This window comes from Nicotiana sylvestris, chromosome 9 (assembly GCF_000393655.2).
Source record: "Nicotiana sylvestris chromosome 9, ASM39365v2, whole genome shotgun sequence".
Classification (NCBI taxonomy): Eukaryota; Viridiplantae; Streptophyta; class Magnoliopsida; order Solanales; family Solanaceae; genus Nicotiana; species Nicotiana sylvestris.
The window spans coordinates 190,375,593-190,392,984 of record NC_091065.1 but is presented as its reverse complement, the minus strand read 5'-3'; the positions used below and the strand labels follow the sequence as shown (position 1 = coordinate 190,392,984).

The 17,392-nt window shown below is 35.7% G+C and overlaps 2 protein-coding genes across 7 annotated transcripts; both read left to right on the top strand.

Moving 5' to 3' along the window:
* The first annotated feature begins 815 nt into the window (after positions 1–815).
* LOC104213786 (uncharacterized) lies at positions 816–13,731 on the top strand. Of its 6 annotated transcripts, none has more exons than XM_009763330.2 (8): positions 817–1,096; positions 1,920–2,011; positions 5,316–5,416; positions 7,852–7,921; positions 8,323–8,576; positions 10,473–10,589; positions 11,121–11,172; positions 12,273–13,731. In XM_009763330.2, exons 3-8 carry the CDS (start codon positions 5,321–5,323, stop codon positions 12,848–12,850), a joined length of 1,167 nt encoding a protein of 388 aa, XP_009761632.1. In that variant the 5' UTR covers positions 817–1,096; positions 1,920–2,011; positions 5,316–5,320; the 3' UTR covers positions 12,851–13,731. The 6 variants fall into 6 exon arrangements, with proteins under 6 accessions (XP_009761633.1, XP_009761632.1, XP_009761630.1 ...); XM_009763328.1 differs by lacking the exon at positions 817–1,096 and adding an exon at positions 1,103–1,236; XM_009763331.2 differs by lacking the exon at positions 1,920–2,011 and having other exon boundaries at positions 816–1,096.
* LOC104213788 (uncharacterized) lies at positions 2,564–3,429 on the top strand. Its single transcript, XM_009763334.1, has 2 exons — positions 2,564–2,780; positions 3,215–3,429. Exons 1-2 carry the CDS (start codon positions 2,564–2,566, stop codon positions 3,427–3,429), a joined length of 432 nt encoding a protein of 143 aa, XP_009761636.1.
* Positions 13,732–17,392: the final 3,661 nt, after the last annotated feature.

Genomic DNA, 17,392 nt, shown 5'->3' with positions numbered 1-17,392 from the left:
GTATAAATATTTGATTTTAACATACGATATGTGTATTACTAGTTAAGTCATATTACAAGGGGTTTAAAATAATTTTACTTACCAAAATTACCATTCCAAAAATTGAAGGAGTTCGTGTATATTTTTGTCCACAGTTAAAGAGAATAGTAAGTGAATGAATAGGAATATTTAAAGGAGTTTATATAAGGAAAATATTTAATTCAAAACTTCTAACATAGTTAAATAAGGAAAGAATTAATAAGTAAAATTTTAGTAATTTAAAAAAGGCGAACGATATTTCGCTAAGGGTTTTCGTGCTTTTAATATAGTATATTAAGTAATTCAGCTTTTAGGATCAATTAACAATGAAATTGACAATATAACCTTAATTTGTTCATTGAAAATACAACAAATATTCCTAGGCTCCTTACTCAAAAAAATAACTTTAGAAAAAAGAAATTAATTCCTTATTAAGATCTGAAAAAATCAATTATTATGGACCAAAAAAATAATAATTTACGGAAGTGCCACCAAGAATTTCCCCCTTATAGAGGCAGATGCAATGTAGTAGCTACGAGTTCAATTGAACCCATAACTTTCGACGCAAAATAGAAATTTATGTGTAAAAATTCATTAAAATTGCAAAAATTAACAGATTTGAACTCATAACTTTAAAAATATAATGAGATCAATATTAAAATTTTTAAAAGTTAAACCCATAAAGTTTAATTCCTGAATCCGCTTCTGCCCTGTAGAGATAACGTGACAATCGAAGATTTGCACGTACCAAGTCCAAGATACCTTTTGCTGCCTGCAATTTCTAACTTATTTCGATTTTGCGAAATGCTTTTGGTATTCACAGTTTGCTCTCAAAGAGCTGCCATTGTAGACTTATAGTAACCTTTATCCTTTTTCAGTTCACAGCTCCTACCTTTAATTCTGCAATGAAGATCTCACTGAATTTCTGTTGGAAATTTCAGACCTTTCCTCAAACGTCGTCGTTTCACTGAGTTGATAAATAATGACGCGTTTCATTGCACGTGGCAGCGGTATCGTGTCGGTTTCGGGTTCACCATCTCTATATAAGGGTAGAATTGGGAATAACACATTGTATTAGGTTTGTTCTTATCGCCTCCTTCTTCTTCTAGCCACAATTTTCTTTAGAATCCTCTATATAGATCCCAATTTCTAGAAGATACTTCATTCCTCATATATTGAAGTCAAATTAACAGCAGATCTGGAGGCATACTATTTGAGGTTTCTTCTTCTTCATCTTTTTTTTTTTTTTTTTTTTTCTCTTAATTTTTCTTAATCTTTGGTTGATACTTGGTCACCAATCACATGTGATTGGCCATATATATCATTTAACAATTTAATGCATTTTTGGAAGGCTACCTTGTAATTGGATTTGGATATAAGTGAATATAGTTATACAATTTAATTTGTTTGTCTGACCAAGTAATTACTTAACCAACATGTAATAGAGTCTAATTGGATGAAAACAATTATACTATTTAATTCTCAAGGGGAGTAAATAATTACCCATGGTAATTAGATTGTGTAATTATCATATGAATTTTTAATTTTCTTCTTCTCTTTTTTTTAAATTTCTTAGATACACATATATTTGTCACATTAAGATTTATTTAGGAAAAATGCTTGTTTAATTTATTATAATTAGATTTTATTTTAAAATAAAGAATATCAAACTCTTTTTAATTTATGTGTTTTACTTTTCTTTTAGCATGTTTAAAAGGAATATTTCTTTTTATACTTGGTAATTCCTTAACTGCAACTTGCACATGGTATATTTAAGATCACAAGATTTTAGGATATTTTGGTACATTATATTAGTTTAAGACCACAGGATTTAGAAGTCTTCATACTTTCTTAAATTTCGTGCCCATGGCTTATACTGTATACATGACAATTTGTTATAGCCTATAAACACATTGAAGGATAAATCTATCCGCAAAAGTTGAAGCAGAGGGAATATTGTAGTTTGGAAGGGATTTCAACTTTGAACCTCGAGGTTGTACTCTTATACTCAACCATTTATCTTTTTGGTACACAATTTGATATTTCTTCGTCATTTTCTTCTTTTTTAATCATTGTTGGTGTTCAGGTATACACAATTTGGATACTTTCTTTGCTTACTCTAAGGCCGATTTAATCAAAGTTCATTTTATTAACAAAAAACAAGGGTATTTAGGGGGATGACGTTATAGATTTCTCATTTATTGAGTGCTACTTTATGTTTACAAAAGAACAAATTATATTTTTGGGAATTCATTTGCTTTAGTGATGCTTAGATTTGCTTGAGAAAATTCACCAATTAGTTATTTCTCATTCCTTTTTTATTTCTAAGTGTTTCTTGGTATCAACTTCAACATCTAATCTCTACGTCTCAAAGTCCCTAAGAATGATTTGTATGTAAATTCTCATTCTTCATGGGACCAAAGTCTTTGTATTTCATTCAGAGAGGTATTGAGGGTTCTCAAAAGGGTCATCTGGTGGCCGCAAAGGGGATTGGTGGTGGAGTACTTAGGTCCAAGGCAAAGTGAAAGCCAAGCTTCTAAAGAGCATGGACGAGGAGGAGAAATGGTCGAATAGGGATCGGTATAAGATTGCTATGAAGGAAGCGAAGTTAGCTGTTACAACGGTTAAGACTGCTGCATTTGAACGCTTATATGAAGAACTTGGAGGCAAAGGAGGGGATAAGAAGTTGTACTGGCTAGCCAAGGTGCGAGAAAGGAAGGCCCGTGACCTGGACCAAATGAAGTGCATCAAGGACGAGGATGGTAGAGTTTTGTTGATGCATTTATTGGACGAAGATATCAGACTTACTTTCAAAAACTCTTGAACTAAAAAGGGGATAGAAATATTGATCTAGGTGACTTAGAACACTCCGAGAGTCATCGGGACTTGGGTATTGTAGGCGTATAAGAGTCGACGAGGTTGAGTGGGCTATGCGTAAGATTAGTAGGGGAGAGCGACCGGTGGAATTTTTGAAGAGTGTGGGTGGGCAGGCTTGGAGTGACTCACTGGGTTGTTTAATGTCATTTTTAGGATGAAGATGTCCGAAGAGTGGAGATGGAGTACGATGATCCCGTTATATAAGAACAAGAGTGATATCCAAAGTTACAACAACTATCAGGGTGTCAAGTTATTAAGCCATTGGGAGAGGGTGGTGGAGCTGAGGTTGAGGAGGATTGTGACTAATTCTGAAAACCAGTTTGGATATATGCCGGCACATTCGAATATGGAAGTTATCATCTTGTTAGGGGGTTGATGGAGCAGTATAAGGAGGAGAAGAGGGATTTGCATATAGAGTTCATCGACTTAGAGAAAGCTTATGATAAAGTGCCAATGGAGGTTCTGAGGAGATGTTTGGAGGCTAGAGGTGTTCCTGTTGCATGCATTAGGGCTATTAAGGACATGTATGAGTGAGGACAGTGGGAGTAGACTGGGAACACTTACAGTTGAGATGGGGTTGCACAAGGGGTCAACCCTTAGCCCATTTCTATTCGCCCTAGCGATCGACGCATTGACGCGCCATATTCAAGGGGAGGTGCTGTGGTGCATGTTATTTGCAGATGACATTGTATTGATTGATGAGGCGCGAGGCGATGCTAGCGAGAGGCTAGAAGTTTGGAGGCAGACCCTGGAGTCTAAAGGTTTCAAGTTGAGTAGGACAAGTTCAGTGGTACGACTCAGGTAGTTGACGAAGACGTGAGGCTTGATTCTCAAGTTATCCCTAGCAGAGAGTTTTAAGTACCTTGGGTCAGTTATATAAATGATTGGAGAGATTAACGAGGATGTTACACATCATATTGGGGCGGAGTGGATGAAATGGAGGCTCGCTTTTGGTGTTTTGTGTGATAAGAATGTGCCACCAAAACTCGAAGGTAAGTTCTATTGAGCGGTGGTCAGACCGACTATGTTGTACAGGACGAAGTGTTAGCAGTCAAGAACTCCTATGTCTAAAAGATGAATGTGGCTGAAATGAGGATTTTGAGATGTATTTGCGGGCATACCACGTTAGATAGAACTAGAAATGAAGTTATTCGGGATAAGGTGGGCGTTGCCCCTGTGGTGGACAAGATGTAGGAGGCGAGACTTAGATGGTTTGGGCATGTGAAGAGGAGAGGCGCAGATGCATCGGTGAGGAGGTGTGAGAGACTGGCTCTGGAGGGACTAATGAGAGGTAGAGATAGGCCGAAGAAGTATTGGAGAGATGTGATTAGATAAAATATGACGGTGCTCCAGCTTACTGAGGACATGACCATAAGTAGGAAGATATGAAAGTTGAGAATAAAGGTAAAGGGCTAGTGAGCCGAGCATTGTCCTTGTCTATAACAATAGCTTTAGTACATGACTTGGTGTCATTTGTGTATTTCTGTATTCTTTGACTTCTGTTATTAGTTGTTGTTACATTCGTTTCGGCTTTCTGATTGCAGTACCTAGTGTTAGATTTTTATTTTCGCTTCGGTTTTTTTGATTGGTGTGCTGGTTGTTGCCTTTCCTTTTACCTTTCCTAAGCTGAGGGTCTACCAGAAACAACCTCTCTGCCTTCTTGAAGGTAGTGTAAGGTCTGCAGATACACTACCCTCCCCAGACCCTACTTGTGGGATTACACTGGGTTTGTTGTTGTTGTTATACACTTGCTCTCAATTCCTAACGCGTAGGAACCAGAACAGATTAAGCCTTTAAACATGCATATGAGTGTTTGTTGTCAGCCCTAATCCTTCAGTTTCCGGTCTGGTATAAGGAGTTCTAGATTCTTACTGACCCAGTCTCATTAACTAGCTTTTTCCTGTGAATATTTTGTAGTTATCCATACTAGTTAGGCACTTTTCTCAAAGTGCATTCACATGTATTGCGTCACAGACTTCGATAAGTATTAAGGTTTAATTTCTAAATAATAAGCACACAAAGGTATGACCTAGTGGTTCAGTGAAGTGGGTCCAAATCCCAGAGTGCCAAAAATACTAGTGATTTTTCCCCATATGTCCAAGCTTTAGTAGATAGAGTTATTTAGTACCTGTGTTGGTGGGAGGTAGTCAGGTAGAAAGTACCCCATGGAATTAGTTGAGGTGCATGCAAGTTGGTTCGAACACCATTATTATAAAAAGTTCTAATTAATATAATGATGCACACTTTTGCCGTGCATCGATTTTCAAAAATCAACTCATTATGCGGTATAATTTCTTGGTTGATAATTAAAATAAACTAATTAAATTGTTTCATGCTGTCATCTTATGAACATGTGCCTCCTACATGGAAAAAGCACATTTGTGCGGGATAGTGTATGATTAGGTTCTTTATTGGTGCAGATATCATGGCGAAGGAGTATCAATTGCCTTTCAAGGTTGGGCAATCCGCGGAAGCGAGGTCTTTCCAGAGTGGATTTCGTAGTGCATGGTTTCGGTGTAAGGTACGAAATGCAAAATTTGGTTCTATTGTGAGCTTGATGCTTGCAAATTTGTGTTAGCTCTAGGTTAAAGGCTCGCTTAAAGCGCGCTTAAACCCTAAAGCTTGGTGAAACCTAGTTTGTGCGCTTCGCTTCGCTTAATTGACAATATAGCCTGTTTGGCCAAGCCTTTTTTGGGGCCGAAAGTGCTTTTGGCCAAAAATTAAGGTGTTTGGCCTAGCTTTTAGTAGGAAAAAAAGTGTTTTTGATGAGAAACAGAAGTAGTTTTTGAGAAGCAGAAAAATGTAGCTTCTCTCCAAAAGCACTTTTGAAAAAAATCCACTTAGAAACAGTTTCAAAAGCTTGGCCAAACACTGATTACTATTTAAAAGTGCTTTTCAAATTAATTAGCCAAACACAAATCGATTCTCACCAAAAGTACTTTTTTGAAAAACACTTCTCAGAATAAACAGATTTTAGAAGCTTGGCCAAACAAGCTATTAGTGTAGGCATCAAGGTGCTAAACAAGATGCATCTTCATCGATTAATTCTTAATTATAGTTTTTCATTCTTTTGTCCAAATAATTATTGTTTCTAATTATGGTCACATTTTCTTGTATTACATTTTCATTTGTTTCCCTCTCGCTAAAGCCCATGCTTTAATTATTCTTTGCGCTTAAAGCTTCAACAAAGTTTGGCGCTTTATTGCGCTTTCGCTTTTGATTACTTTGCGTAGTTCAATGTATGCACGCTGGATAGGGACATTATGAATTTGTCATTTGTAAAGTACTTATTTTATTAGTCTCTATTTTTTGTAGAACAAGTTCATGGTTACCTTCTTCTAGCTTTTGTGTTATCTTTATTCCCTTTTAGCTAAGTTTAATATGAACCACCTTTTAATTGGTCATATTTTATGTGCCCCTTTTAGCTAAGTTTAATATGAACCACCTTTTAATTGGTCATATTTTATGTGACATACTTTTCTTTTTAGCTGCACCATAAAACGTCACAATTCGCTTTTTAGAAACTATTTGATCTTAGTTTCCAGTGCTTTTTTTTTGGTCAAAAGTGTTTTTTTCCCAAAGTTAAAAGTGTTTGGCCAAGTTTTTAGAAGGAAATGAAGCGCTCTTGAGTAGAAGCAGAAGCCATTTTTGAGAAGGAGAAAAAAGTAGCTTCTCCCCAAAATCACTTTTATTGAAAATCTCTTTTGAGAAAAATACACTTAGCAACACTTTTTAAAAGATTGGCCAAAACCTAATTGCCGCTCAAAAGTGCTTTTCAAATTAATTAGCCAAACACAAACTACTTCTCATCAAAAATACTTTTTTGAAAAGCACTTTTGAGAGAAGGACTTTTCAAAATAAGTTGATTTTATAAGCACAACCAAACCTGCTATAAAATCACTTGTGGTCTGCTTGATATTAATTTTTTCTTTTATAAGGAGATAGAAATTTTAAAAACTTGTAGAACTCTCACCACCACTCATTTAAAGGAATAATTTTGGCACTTTGCGTATTAGCTTACAAGTCAAAAGTCTTCTTTTATTTCTTAAATTTCGTGCTCGGTCGTAACTAAAGGATTTAGTCGGCATGCATCTTCACCACCTTGTTATGAGGATTTATGTAGTCGACCGTAACTTGTTTGGCATTGAATCATAGTTGTTGATGCTCTTCACCACTTTGTTTGTTAGACTAACGAATGGTGGATTAATTCAGTAGTGCACTTTGAAGTCTAATAATAAGATATAATGTGGCAAAATTGGAGCATATTTTTTCTGTACATTTCAGACCGTGCTGGGGTTCTTTGTTTGGGGGGGGGGGGCATCCTGTATGGACATCATTTTGTGTGGTGCATGTGATTAAAACTTCTGTAGCTGAAGGTCTTTTGGAAACAACCTCTCTACCCTCCTAGGGTACCCTCCCCAGACCCCACTTGTGGGAATCCACTGGATTGTTGTTGTTGCATATGATTAGGAGTAAGACATCTGCATAATCAAAGAAATTGTATAAGTAGACAAATTTCTAATTTGCACAAGGAAACTACATGAGTAAATTATGCAGTTCATTAATTAGGAATGGTGTCCTATAATTCTTTAGACTAATAATCACGTTTATAAGACAATTGCATGATATAAAGGGTACGCTCTTTCATATTCTCAATCTTTTGTTTAATCTTTGTGGCTTATTATTTACAACTCTTTAGTTAAGTTCTCTAGGCAGTAAAACTTCTGTTACTATCTTCTACATTAAACCTTTATGGAGTTATCTCTTTATTGAGAGCCACTGTTGCTGTACCTACATTTGGAACCAAAAGCTGTTATTGTTGTTTGTAATCCATGTATTGTCAATTCTCCAGGTCTTACTTGTTGAGTTTACTTATATGTTTTGGTGAGAATAAAGTCATTTACTGATAAAGAAGTGGAGTACAATGCATTTACTCTCTTTTTCCTACTGTACCAGATAAAGGAGATTAACAACAAAAGAGGACATTGGAATGCGCGATTGGAATATTTTGATTATCCAGATGAAAGTATGTTTTCTGATGTGTTGATTTCAGCATTTGAATTCATCAGTACTCATTGCTGAGGGCTTTATATCTTGCAGTATAGATGCTAAAGTCTTCATTAGCACACTATTTGCTTAATTTGGAGGTTACTTTCTAGGTACTGGACATCTAAAAATCATTGAATGAAGAAGATATGATGGAAGTGTTATTTCTTATTCATCTGAAAATAAAGTGTTAAGCTTGTCCTAGATTTGGAATAATGGTATAGACAGATAAACGCTAAACTGAGAATAGCTACCCAAAATGTTCTTATCTTTTACAGTGTTAGAGACTTGTTTTGTAAATAGAGATATTAGGTGTTTTCAGGTAAGACTGTTGCTACATCTACAAATGCATGCTAATCGTTTCAATCCCTGACGTTACAGAACTGACTTGGATGAGGCTGTTCCAAATGCCCCCATATAACATTGGGAAGTTGAAGGACAAAAAGCAACTAATGCTGCGGCCGCAGTATCCTCCAGTCAAGCTTAAAAATGAAGTTTCAGGTTTCAGTTCAATTTCTGATGCTATGATAGTTGTAGATGGTAATTGGCAGGCAGGTGATTTGGTTGATTGGTGGGCTAATGGCTGTTATTGGTCTGGGCGACTGACAAAGTTACTTGGCAACAGTAAAGCTGAGGTAAATTTTGTTATATTCCATATTAACTGGGTGGTTATTGTTAATAATAAAAGAAGGGTTACTTGATGAGGCCTGAGGGCCAGCTCTTCAATATCAGTTCAGCTTTGATACAATTTGTAATCATACATATATCATATATCTTTTTGGCATAATATCTAGACAACATTCTTTGTTTAGTCCAAAGTCTTAATGGTCTTGGCAGTAAGATGTTACTGAAACCCGAGTCTGATGTTAAACGCAGATATATGATGGCACCATTGACACTCAAATATACTTAATATTAGGTATCGAATTTACCCTTATCTTTATTGCTAAAGAAAATGTGGTTTTAGTCTTCATATTTGGTAATGAAGAAGTTTGGGATAAGGTGGATTCTCTTTAAGTTTAATCTAAATCTGGTATTACATTTTTTGGTTTTCTTCTCATTTTTTTGTGTTCTTTTTATGCTTTGGATGGGGGAGGGGGATTTTCCCTCGACTCTCAATGATAAGAAGATGGACCTTGAGCCTAACTCAATACCGGAAGCTAGCTCATGAGGTGATGATTGTCCAAGACCATATAGGGAATATAGGGAGACCATCCCATCTCTAAAGAGTCGATGTGGGACTCAACACCCTCCGCATGCCAGGACTGGACATCTTGAGCATGGCCAATATAAGATGGGGGCCAATATCGCGTAAACAATGAATTGGGATGAACCTAGTTCTGGTACCACGATAAGAAAATGGTTAGTGGGCCTAACTCAATTCCAAAAGCTAGCTCATGAGGTGCTGATTATGGTTTTGAGCTCTGTATTATTGAGTTTTCTTAAGAAGGTATAATGGATTTTACATTTGTGAGAAGTTTACTCCGGCATATTTTGGTCTAATCCATTTAATGGAGGAAGAAGTGAAACCCGTTATGATTACTTAGAGCTTAGCATGGTCTTGGAATGCACTTGTATTGATTAAACGACTTAGTACCACTTGGGAACTTGGGCCAGTGGAGGCATGTCATATCGCAGGATCCACTCATGAGGTGCTGATTATGGTTTTGAGCTCTGTATTATTGAGTTTTCTTAAGAAGGTATAATGGATTTTACATTTGTGAGAAGTTTACTCCGGCATATTTTGGTCTAATCCATTTAATGGAGGAAGAAGTGAACCCTTTATGATTACTTAGAGCTTAGCATTGTCTTAGAATGCACTTGTATTGATTAAACAACTTAGTACCACTTGGGAACTTGAGCCAGTGGAGGCATGTCATATCGCAGGATCCAAAAGCGCATAAGGTCCTGATCTTTATTTTTGCATGACACGTAAAAGCGGCAGGTCATGCTTTTGATTTTTGCAGAGGTCCTTGCATATATCCGACTAGAAGACCTGAGCATGATGCATATTCTATAGATTCCCTTCCAGTGTCAAGGAGATCTCTTTTTTTAATAAAGAGATGTTCATTTCTTTTGTTAATAAAATTTAATATTTTCCACTGCTGCCTCCGGGTAGTAATAGAAATTCGCTGAAGTACCTTCAACATGGTCAAATGGACAAACATGAAGATGTTGTAATTTAGAAGTGACAACTGCAACTTTTTTTCTCTAACTTTATTTTTGATAACACAACAATTTTCTTGAGATATTGACATTTGGTGTTTGGGTCAACCTAAAAACGTTGTTCTACACTTGTGGGACTACACTAGCTTTGTTGTTGTTTTTGTTACAAACTAAAATGTTGTTCCTCAAGATCTGTTTCTTCAAGTTGATGTGATATATCAAATTCAGCAAGTTTATGCTGAGCTAGAAGACTAGTGCTTAAAATAATCTTCTGCCAACTCTGTCCTGTGTGAAAAAGTAATAGCTTCATATGTTCTCCCACAATTGCAATGATAACATTCTGCTCTATGTTTATGTCTTCGCAGATGGCATTGACACCACCTCCTATTGGTGAAGGTGCACTTTATGAAATTCATTTCAAAGATTTACGCCCATCCTTAGATTGGTCCCCAAATTTTGGTTGGACTGTTCTTGCATCCCAGGTTCTTACTTTTACTCTTCTTTTTGCCTATGTTGTTGCTTTTTTATGTTTCTCTTTCCCTACAAACTAATATAATGTGGTTTACATAATTTAAAATTTCTACAAGGGTAAAATTTTCTATTATGGGAACTGCTTAACATCTAAAATATTTGCAGTATCTGTTCTGATTTCACCTCTCTCCTCGAGATGACGAATTATTTCTGCACGCTTTTGAATCGCTACACAGCCTCTAAGTTCTTCCTCATCATCTGTTTCATCCTTCTATCTCCTCTTTCTCCTTCCCTGTCTTCTCTGGCTTTCTTGTTACTTCCGGCAGATCCCCCAACTCAAAAAGAAGTACAAAAGAAAAAGAGACAAAAACACTGTTCTTTGTATTGTATCTTTTTCCTCAAGGAGTTTTCCTATGAGTAGCATCAATGCATCTTATCCATCAATTCTAGTATTGAAAATAATGCTATTTGACTTGTACTCTGGTGTATACTCCTTTGTGTAATGCTTCTTTCTGCCTAAAATTGTTTCTTGATAATTGCAGGATGGTGATAGTGTCCGTCGATGTGCTCAACTAATTCAACCTGTCAACCAAGGTAACTATAATGTAAAACTAACTCCTTCCTTTGGTTGTTGACAAAACTTTGTTTTGTGTCATGGACGTGAAGACAATTTGTTCAATATATCAGGCTTATAGAGTATGTGCGTGAACAGGTTTCCGTTAAGGATGGTAATATGTTTGTCTATGTGGAGAAGCTGTTTGGTTCATAAAACAGTTAGGAAATTTCCTTCTCAAAAAAAAAAAAAAACAGTTAGGAAATTTGGGATATAACTCCTCTATGCATTATTTGGTAGCTTCAATTGCTGTGGCAGATTTACCCTGAAGTGTTCGATTTGTCTTACATTTGCCCTCCATTTACCTTTCGGTCCATTGATTTTGTCCCATAATTTGAAGCATGGTCTTGAGCAATTGAATAGAACAACCCTGAACAATTAAAAAAGTCCAAATATATCCTATGTGGCATTCACTGTGTAAGCCAAACCAGACCAATTTTTCCACGTTGGAAAACGGTCATACAGAGGGGCATATTTGAAACGAGAGATAATGTTGGGGGCTTTCATGGACCGAAAGGCTAATGGAGGGAAAATCTAAGACAAATCACAACCGTTATGGGTAAAGAAGTGCCTTGTTTTCCGGTGAATCAAGGGAATGAAATGCTAAAGGAACTTTATGAATTTCTTTTAGCCCCCTAGCAGTGTAAAATTTGTGAAGCCATTGTAGAACTTTCTTGATGTCCTCTGTTTACCGCGAAATGATTTTTTTTATATAAGGCATTAGTAACCACTCCATCTGTCCCATTTTAGGTGATGTTGCTTGTCTAGACACGGAGTTTAAGAAAGAAAGACTTAAATTTGTGGTAAAAAAACAAGCCATAGATATTTGTATGGCTATAAATTATTTTATTAAGGGTAAGAAAAGGTTGAAAATTTATTGCATTTTTTTTATCATGGTTTCCATTTGTCATTTTGGGCTGATTACTGTTACTTCTTTTGCCATTAGGTTGTATAATGGCACTTAGAATTTTGTTTCAACTAATTCTTATGTGTCTCTGTATTCTTTGTAAAACGAGAATTAGTTTGCGATAAAGAAAATCCTTCATCTTAGTTTTTGAAATGCTCGTCATGATCATTGCAGCCCTTGGTCGCTTTCCAGCTTTGGAAATGCATTCCATGAGTGAAGGGAGAAAGGACAGCCAAGCAACAGCTGGGTCTTCATCACATCTTTCTTCACCTACTAATTTATACGCAAACTCGCTCCCAGGCTCAGAGGAAACGAAGGATTTTAAAACCACAGGGTTAGTAGAACAATCCTCGATCATTGACCTTCCAAAGGAAGCTGCGAACACATCAAAGAAAGTCAGTCGGTCAGATATTAATTCTGGTTCTCAGTTGGGAGATAAATTAGAAAAGGAAGCCAGTTGGTCAGATAATGGTTCTACGTCCTGTATTGCAATTGATCCAGCAAAAACCGCTGAGACAACTGAAAACTTTTACCTTTCCAATTGTCCTTTGAAGAAGTTTAGAACCAGTGATGGTGTTCGGTTACATTCAATGGGTTCTGACTCAATGGAGGCAGCGATTTTGGATTTGGAGGAACTTGCAAACAAAATTAAATGGCTGAAAGGACTGCTTGAGTTCGGAAAACCCGTGTCTAATGCTAGCAGGCCTTCATGGAAGTTCGTGGAACATCATGCATCTTCCGGAAATAAATGATGGTTTCACAATATGTAAGTGTCATCCTATGGCTCTCGAGAAATAAAGTGTAAAGCTCTATGCAGCCTTTGGATCATCTATTGCAGGTTTTATACACGTTTCATAGTTCAAGAAGCCATGCTTATTTGAAATTTGACTCGTCGCAAAATAAGGTTTCAAGTCAATTAAGATCTGCATATTAAATGAATTTCTTAAGACAAATATAGAGTTTGGACCAAAGTGACTGGATTCGGGCGAACCTGTACCATTAATGCTAGCTCCACCACTGCATGCAGAGACTAGTGCCAAGCCAGTATAGCTCAACTTGATATTCTGGCTTCCTCAGATATGATTTAAAGATGCACCGAAGAGCACTTGGTTATCTTCTTTGCTTGAAATTTTGTTGCATCGACGAGTCGATGATATGCACCAGTGAGTAATTTCTGCTGCCTTAATAAGTATACAAGTTCAGTTGGATCACAGGTATTTTGTGGCCAATTGTTTGTTGCTCTGCCTTTGTATCTGCTGTGGCCAGCTGCTTTCTGCAACATTTTTTTTACCAATGCTTTGTTCCAGTGAAGAACAAGCTTGTATAGTTGTATATTAGTCTCTCATTGAAGGCCTGAGGTCAAAGGTTGTTTTCAAATTTTGACATTTTTTACATTGTCTGTAAGAGTCATTTGGGTGATTCTACTTCTGTAACTTGATAGTTGTAGAGTCATTTTTTTGAGCCGAGGGTCTCCTGGAAACAGCCTCTTTACCCTTCGGGGTAGGGGTAAGGTCTGCGTACATATTACCCTCCCCAGACCCCACTTGTGGGATTATTCTGGGTCGTTGTTGTTGTTGTAACTTGATATTGCACCAAACCTCAGTTCTTTTCAATAAAATCGTTTTTTCAGTCATATTTGCATCTGATCAATACTCGTATTATCTATTCTGTCCAAACAAACATATGTTCCAATGTGAGATCTAAAGGTATTTCATCTTAACACCAGCACGAAGTAGCATATCCCGCGGAGAACAGCGAATCTGCAAGCTCAGTTTGAATTTGGAGTTACGTCAACATATTTTTAGTCGAATATGAATATGACCATATGTTACGAGTTTGATACGTGGAATCAACTACTGATGTTTATATGGTATAGGTTGCTAACATCACACCTCTCAGGTGCGATTTATTTCGGAGCACTATTAGAAATTCGGCACAAACCGACCAAGAAAAACCGACCAACTTTGGCTGGTCAAAAAACTGACCAAAGTTGGTCGGTTTTTCAAAATATTTTATTTTTTAATTTTTTTTTACGAAATCGACCAACTTTGATCGTTTTTTTTTGGCGCAAAAATGAGGGAAACTATTTTTGAGTCCCGTGAAATTTATTTTTTTTAAGAAACTGACCAACTTTGGTCGGTTTTTCAATTAGAATAAAAAAAATTAATATTAAAAAAACCAACCAAACTTTGGTCGGTAAATTCGGCCAGTCATTTTAAAAAATCGACCAACTTTTGTCGGTAATTTTATTTTTTAATAAAATCGACCAACTTTGGTCGGTTATTTTCGTGCGAAAATACAATTAAAGAGTATAAATTAAAAAAAAGACAATCTTAAAATAAAATGCACCAATGGCCTAGTGGTAGAATAGTATCCTGCCACAATACACACCCCGGTTCGATTCCTAGATGGTGAATCTTTTAATTATATAATTAAAATACCGACTAACTTTGGTCGTTATTTTTTTAATTTAATTGACCGACCAACGTTAGTCGGTAATTTCCGACTAACTTTGATCGGTATTTTTTTCCGACCGTCAAAATACCGTTCACACGTAAATGGTCGTGTTTTGATCGGCAATTGGCCATAACCGACCAATTTTGATCGATTTTTTTTGTCGGTTTTTGGCGAATTTCTAATAGTGAACCCTGCGTAAAACGCGAATATTTTATGCATCTGCCTTACCTTTCTGAAAAATAATAATTCAATATCATGGTAGAGAAGAGGAATATCATGAGCTATTTGAAAAATTCAGTATGTAACAGATTTAAATATTCTAATTTTGGAAGGCACGTATGTCGGAGCGTTATATTGAATGTTCAAATGCATGTGAAATATCGGTAGAGGTGAATTTAGCATCTAATTTATGGATTCACGTGAAGCCAATAATTCTTGCTCAAACTTCTTATATTAAGAAATTCATTAGTAATATTTATAAATATTTAAATATTAATTTGAAGTTATTGTAAAGCCTCGTAAGCTTTAAATTCTGAATCCGTTTATGTGAGCGCGCTTGTTATCCTTGATGACCTAAGACATGATTAATAAATTCAAACTAATTGTCACTTTCATTTAGGGCACTCAAGTGTACTACTCTCTCCCGTCCAAAATAAGTAATTTTTTGAATGTTTTCACACAGATTAAGAAACTCACTTTTTAGCATTAATTAGCAATGAAATTGACCATGTTAACCTTTACTATCTCACATAAACATTCATAACACATATTCCAACATTATTTACTCCAAGGATAATGTAGGAAAAAAAATAATTAATTCATTCTTGAAAACTGAAAAAATTACTTATTTTGGACTGCAAAAAAATACCAAAAAATTACTTATTTTGGACCGAAGGGAGTAGTTTCTGGCATGAATTTATAACGTCATTCTCTAGATATCGGTAAACGTTACTTTCTTTATTAGTGGAAGGTACTTTTCCTCTCTAAAAAAGGAGGAATATTAACATATATAAAAAGTTTTTTTTATATTTTTTTTTATATGAAAGCGTCTAGTCTCTATTAAAAGCAGCAAACACTCTTTTATAAAGGTTAAGTTGATACTAAATGAAAAGATATGGTGAAGAATCTCTTATTGATCAATATATAAATATTATCCACATTATGTATCACTAAGTTAAAGTAATTACTATTACTGGGAAGAATGATGTAATTAATAAAATCCAGGTGAAATTAAAAAATAACTAGATTTACAGGTGGTAATTGAAAAATAGTCACAGTTTTAAGAGTAATCGAAATTTAGCAATTTTTAAGATAAATCTGAACGAAAATACTGTTCAAAACACGGAAAATATTTCAGCATAATATATTGGAGTTCCAACATAATATACTGGTCCAGCATAATATGCTGGAAGTTCATACACAGGTGCCCCAATATCCAATATATTATGCTGGAACTTTCCGTGTGTTGGAGTTCCAGCATATGCTGGAAGTTCATACACAAGTGCATCAATCTCCAGTATATTATGCTGGAACTTTTCGTGTTACAACCAAATAGTGACTATTTTTCAATTACCGATCCGAAAACTGACTAGCCCGTTTTATTTTCACATAAAATTCCTCCATTCTTAATTGAAAATTTTGTATCGAATTTTGAGAATGTATTCGAAACGCACACTCTCCTTTGATGAACTTTAACAATAAGGTATCATCAAAGGATGTGGTGCAGTGAATGAGACTGCTTGTGAATGTGATTTTATATCCGACGTAAATTCGGATATAGTCGAATTCCAATATGGATATCGGACACCGAGCGAGAAACCCCAAAAAAACCTTAACAGCAAGGTAATATTTGAATTAATCGAATCAATACGTATCGATACGAGATAATTATTTTAAAATATTAAAGTAATTGCAACATTCATCTTCGTCCAAATCTCTATAATTGTCCTTTATACAGTGGTGGTGAGAATGGTCAATGAACCTTGGGTTCAAAACCACTGCATGTTCCCACGTGACTGTCTAGAAAAAATTGATAATTCCGTTTATCCTTTTTCAATTAATAACCAACAATAACAATTGCGATCCAGTAAAATCTCACAACGTGGGATTTGGAGAGGGTAGTGTATACGCAAATTTTACCCCTGTCCCGATAAGATAGAGAGACTTTTCCGATAGACCCTCAGCTCAATAAGACGAAAATAAAACAAAAGGAGACAATTCATCGTAACGTAAGCATAAATCATAAAAATAATAACAAATCAATTAATAACCAATCATCATATAATATTATTAGAACTGCAGAGTGTTTATATTTATGAATCCTAATGTCAGTTATTTCCTGCTGAAAAGATTGGAATAAGGATAGTTTTAAAGGTATGACATTTTGGGAAAAAATCGCCACAGACTTAGCTAAAGTGAATAATATCATATGATATTAAAAATATTTTCGAGCTAGCTTAACCCAACAATTAATATTAGAGCCGATAGTTCGACGAGATGAGTATAAAGTGATAGAATGATGACGACGGACTCGGCAAAGAAAAAATTATTCACTTCGGTGACCATACATATGTAGGCAGTGGCGAAGCTACATGGTCATAAGGGTGGTCAATTGACCATCCTTCGTCAAAAAATTACACTGTGTATATAGGTTAAATAATACATTTTAGAGGTATATAACATATATTGAACACCCTTTGTTGAATTTTTTTTTCACTTCTTTCAAATTAGAACACCATTGATAAAATTTCTAGCTTCGCCACTGCATATAAGTGACAAACAATGAATCTTGAAAGTTAATCATGGATCGTTGTCATATGCCACGTGAAACTTAGTTC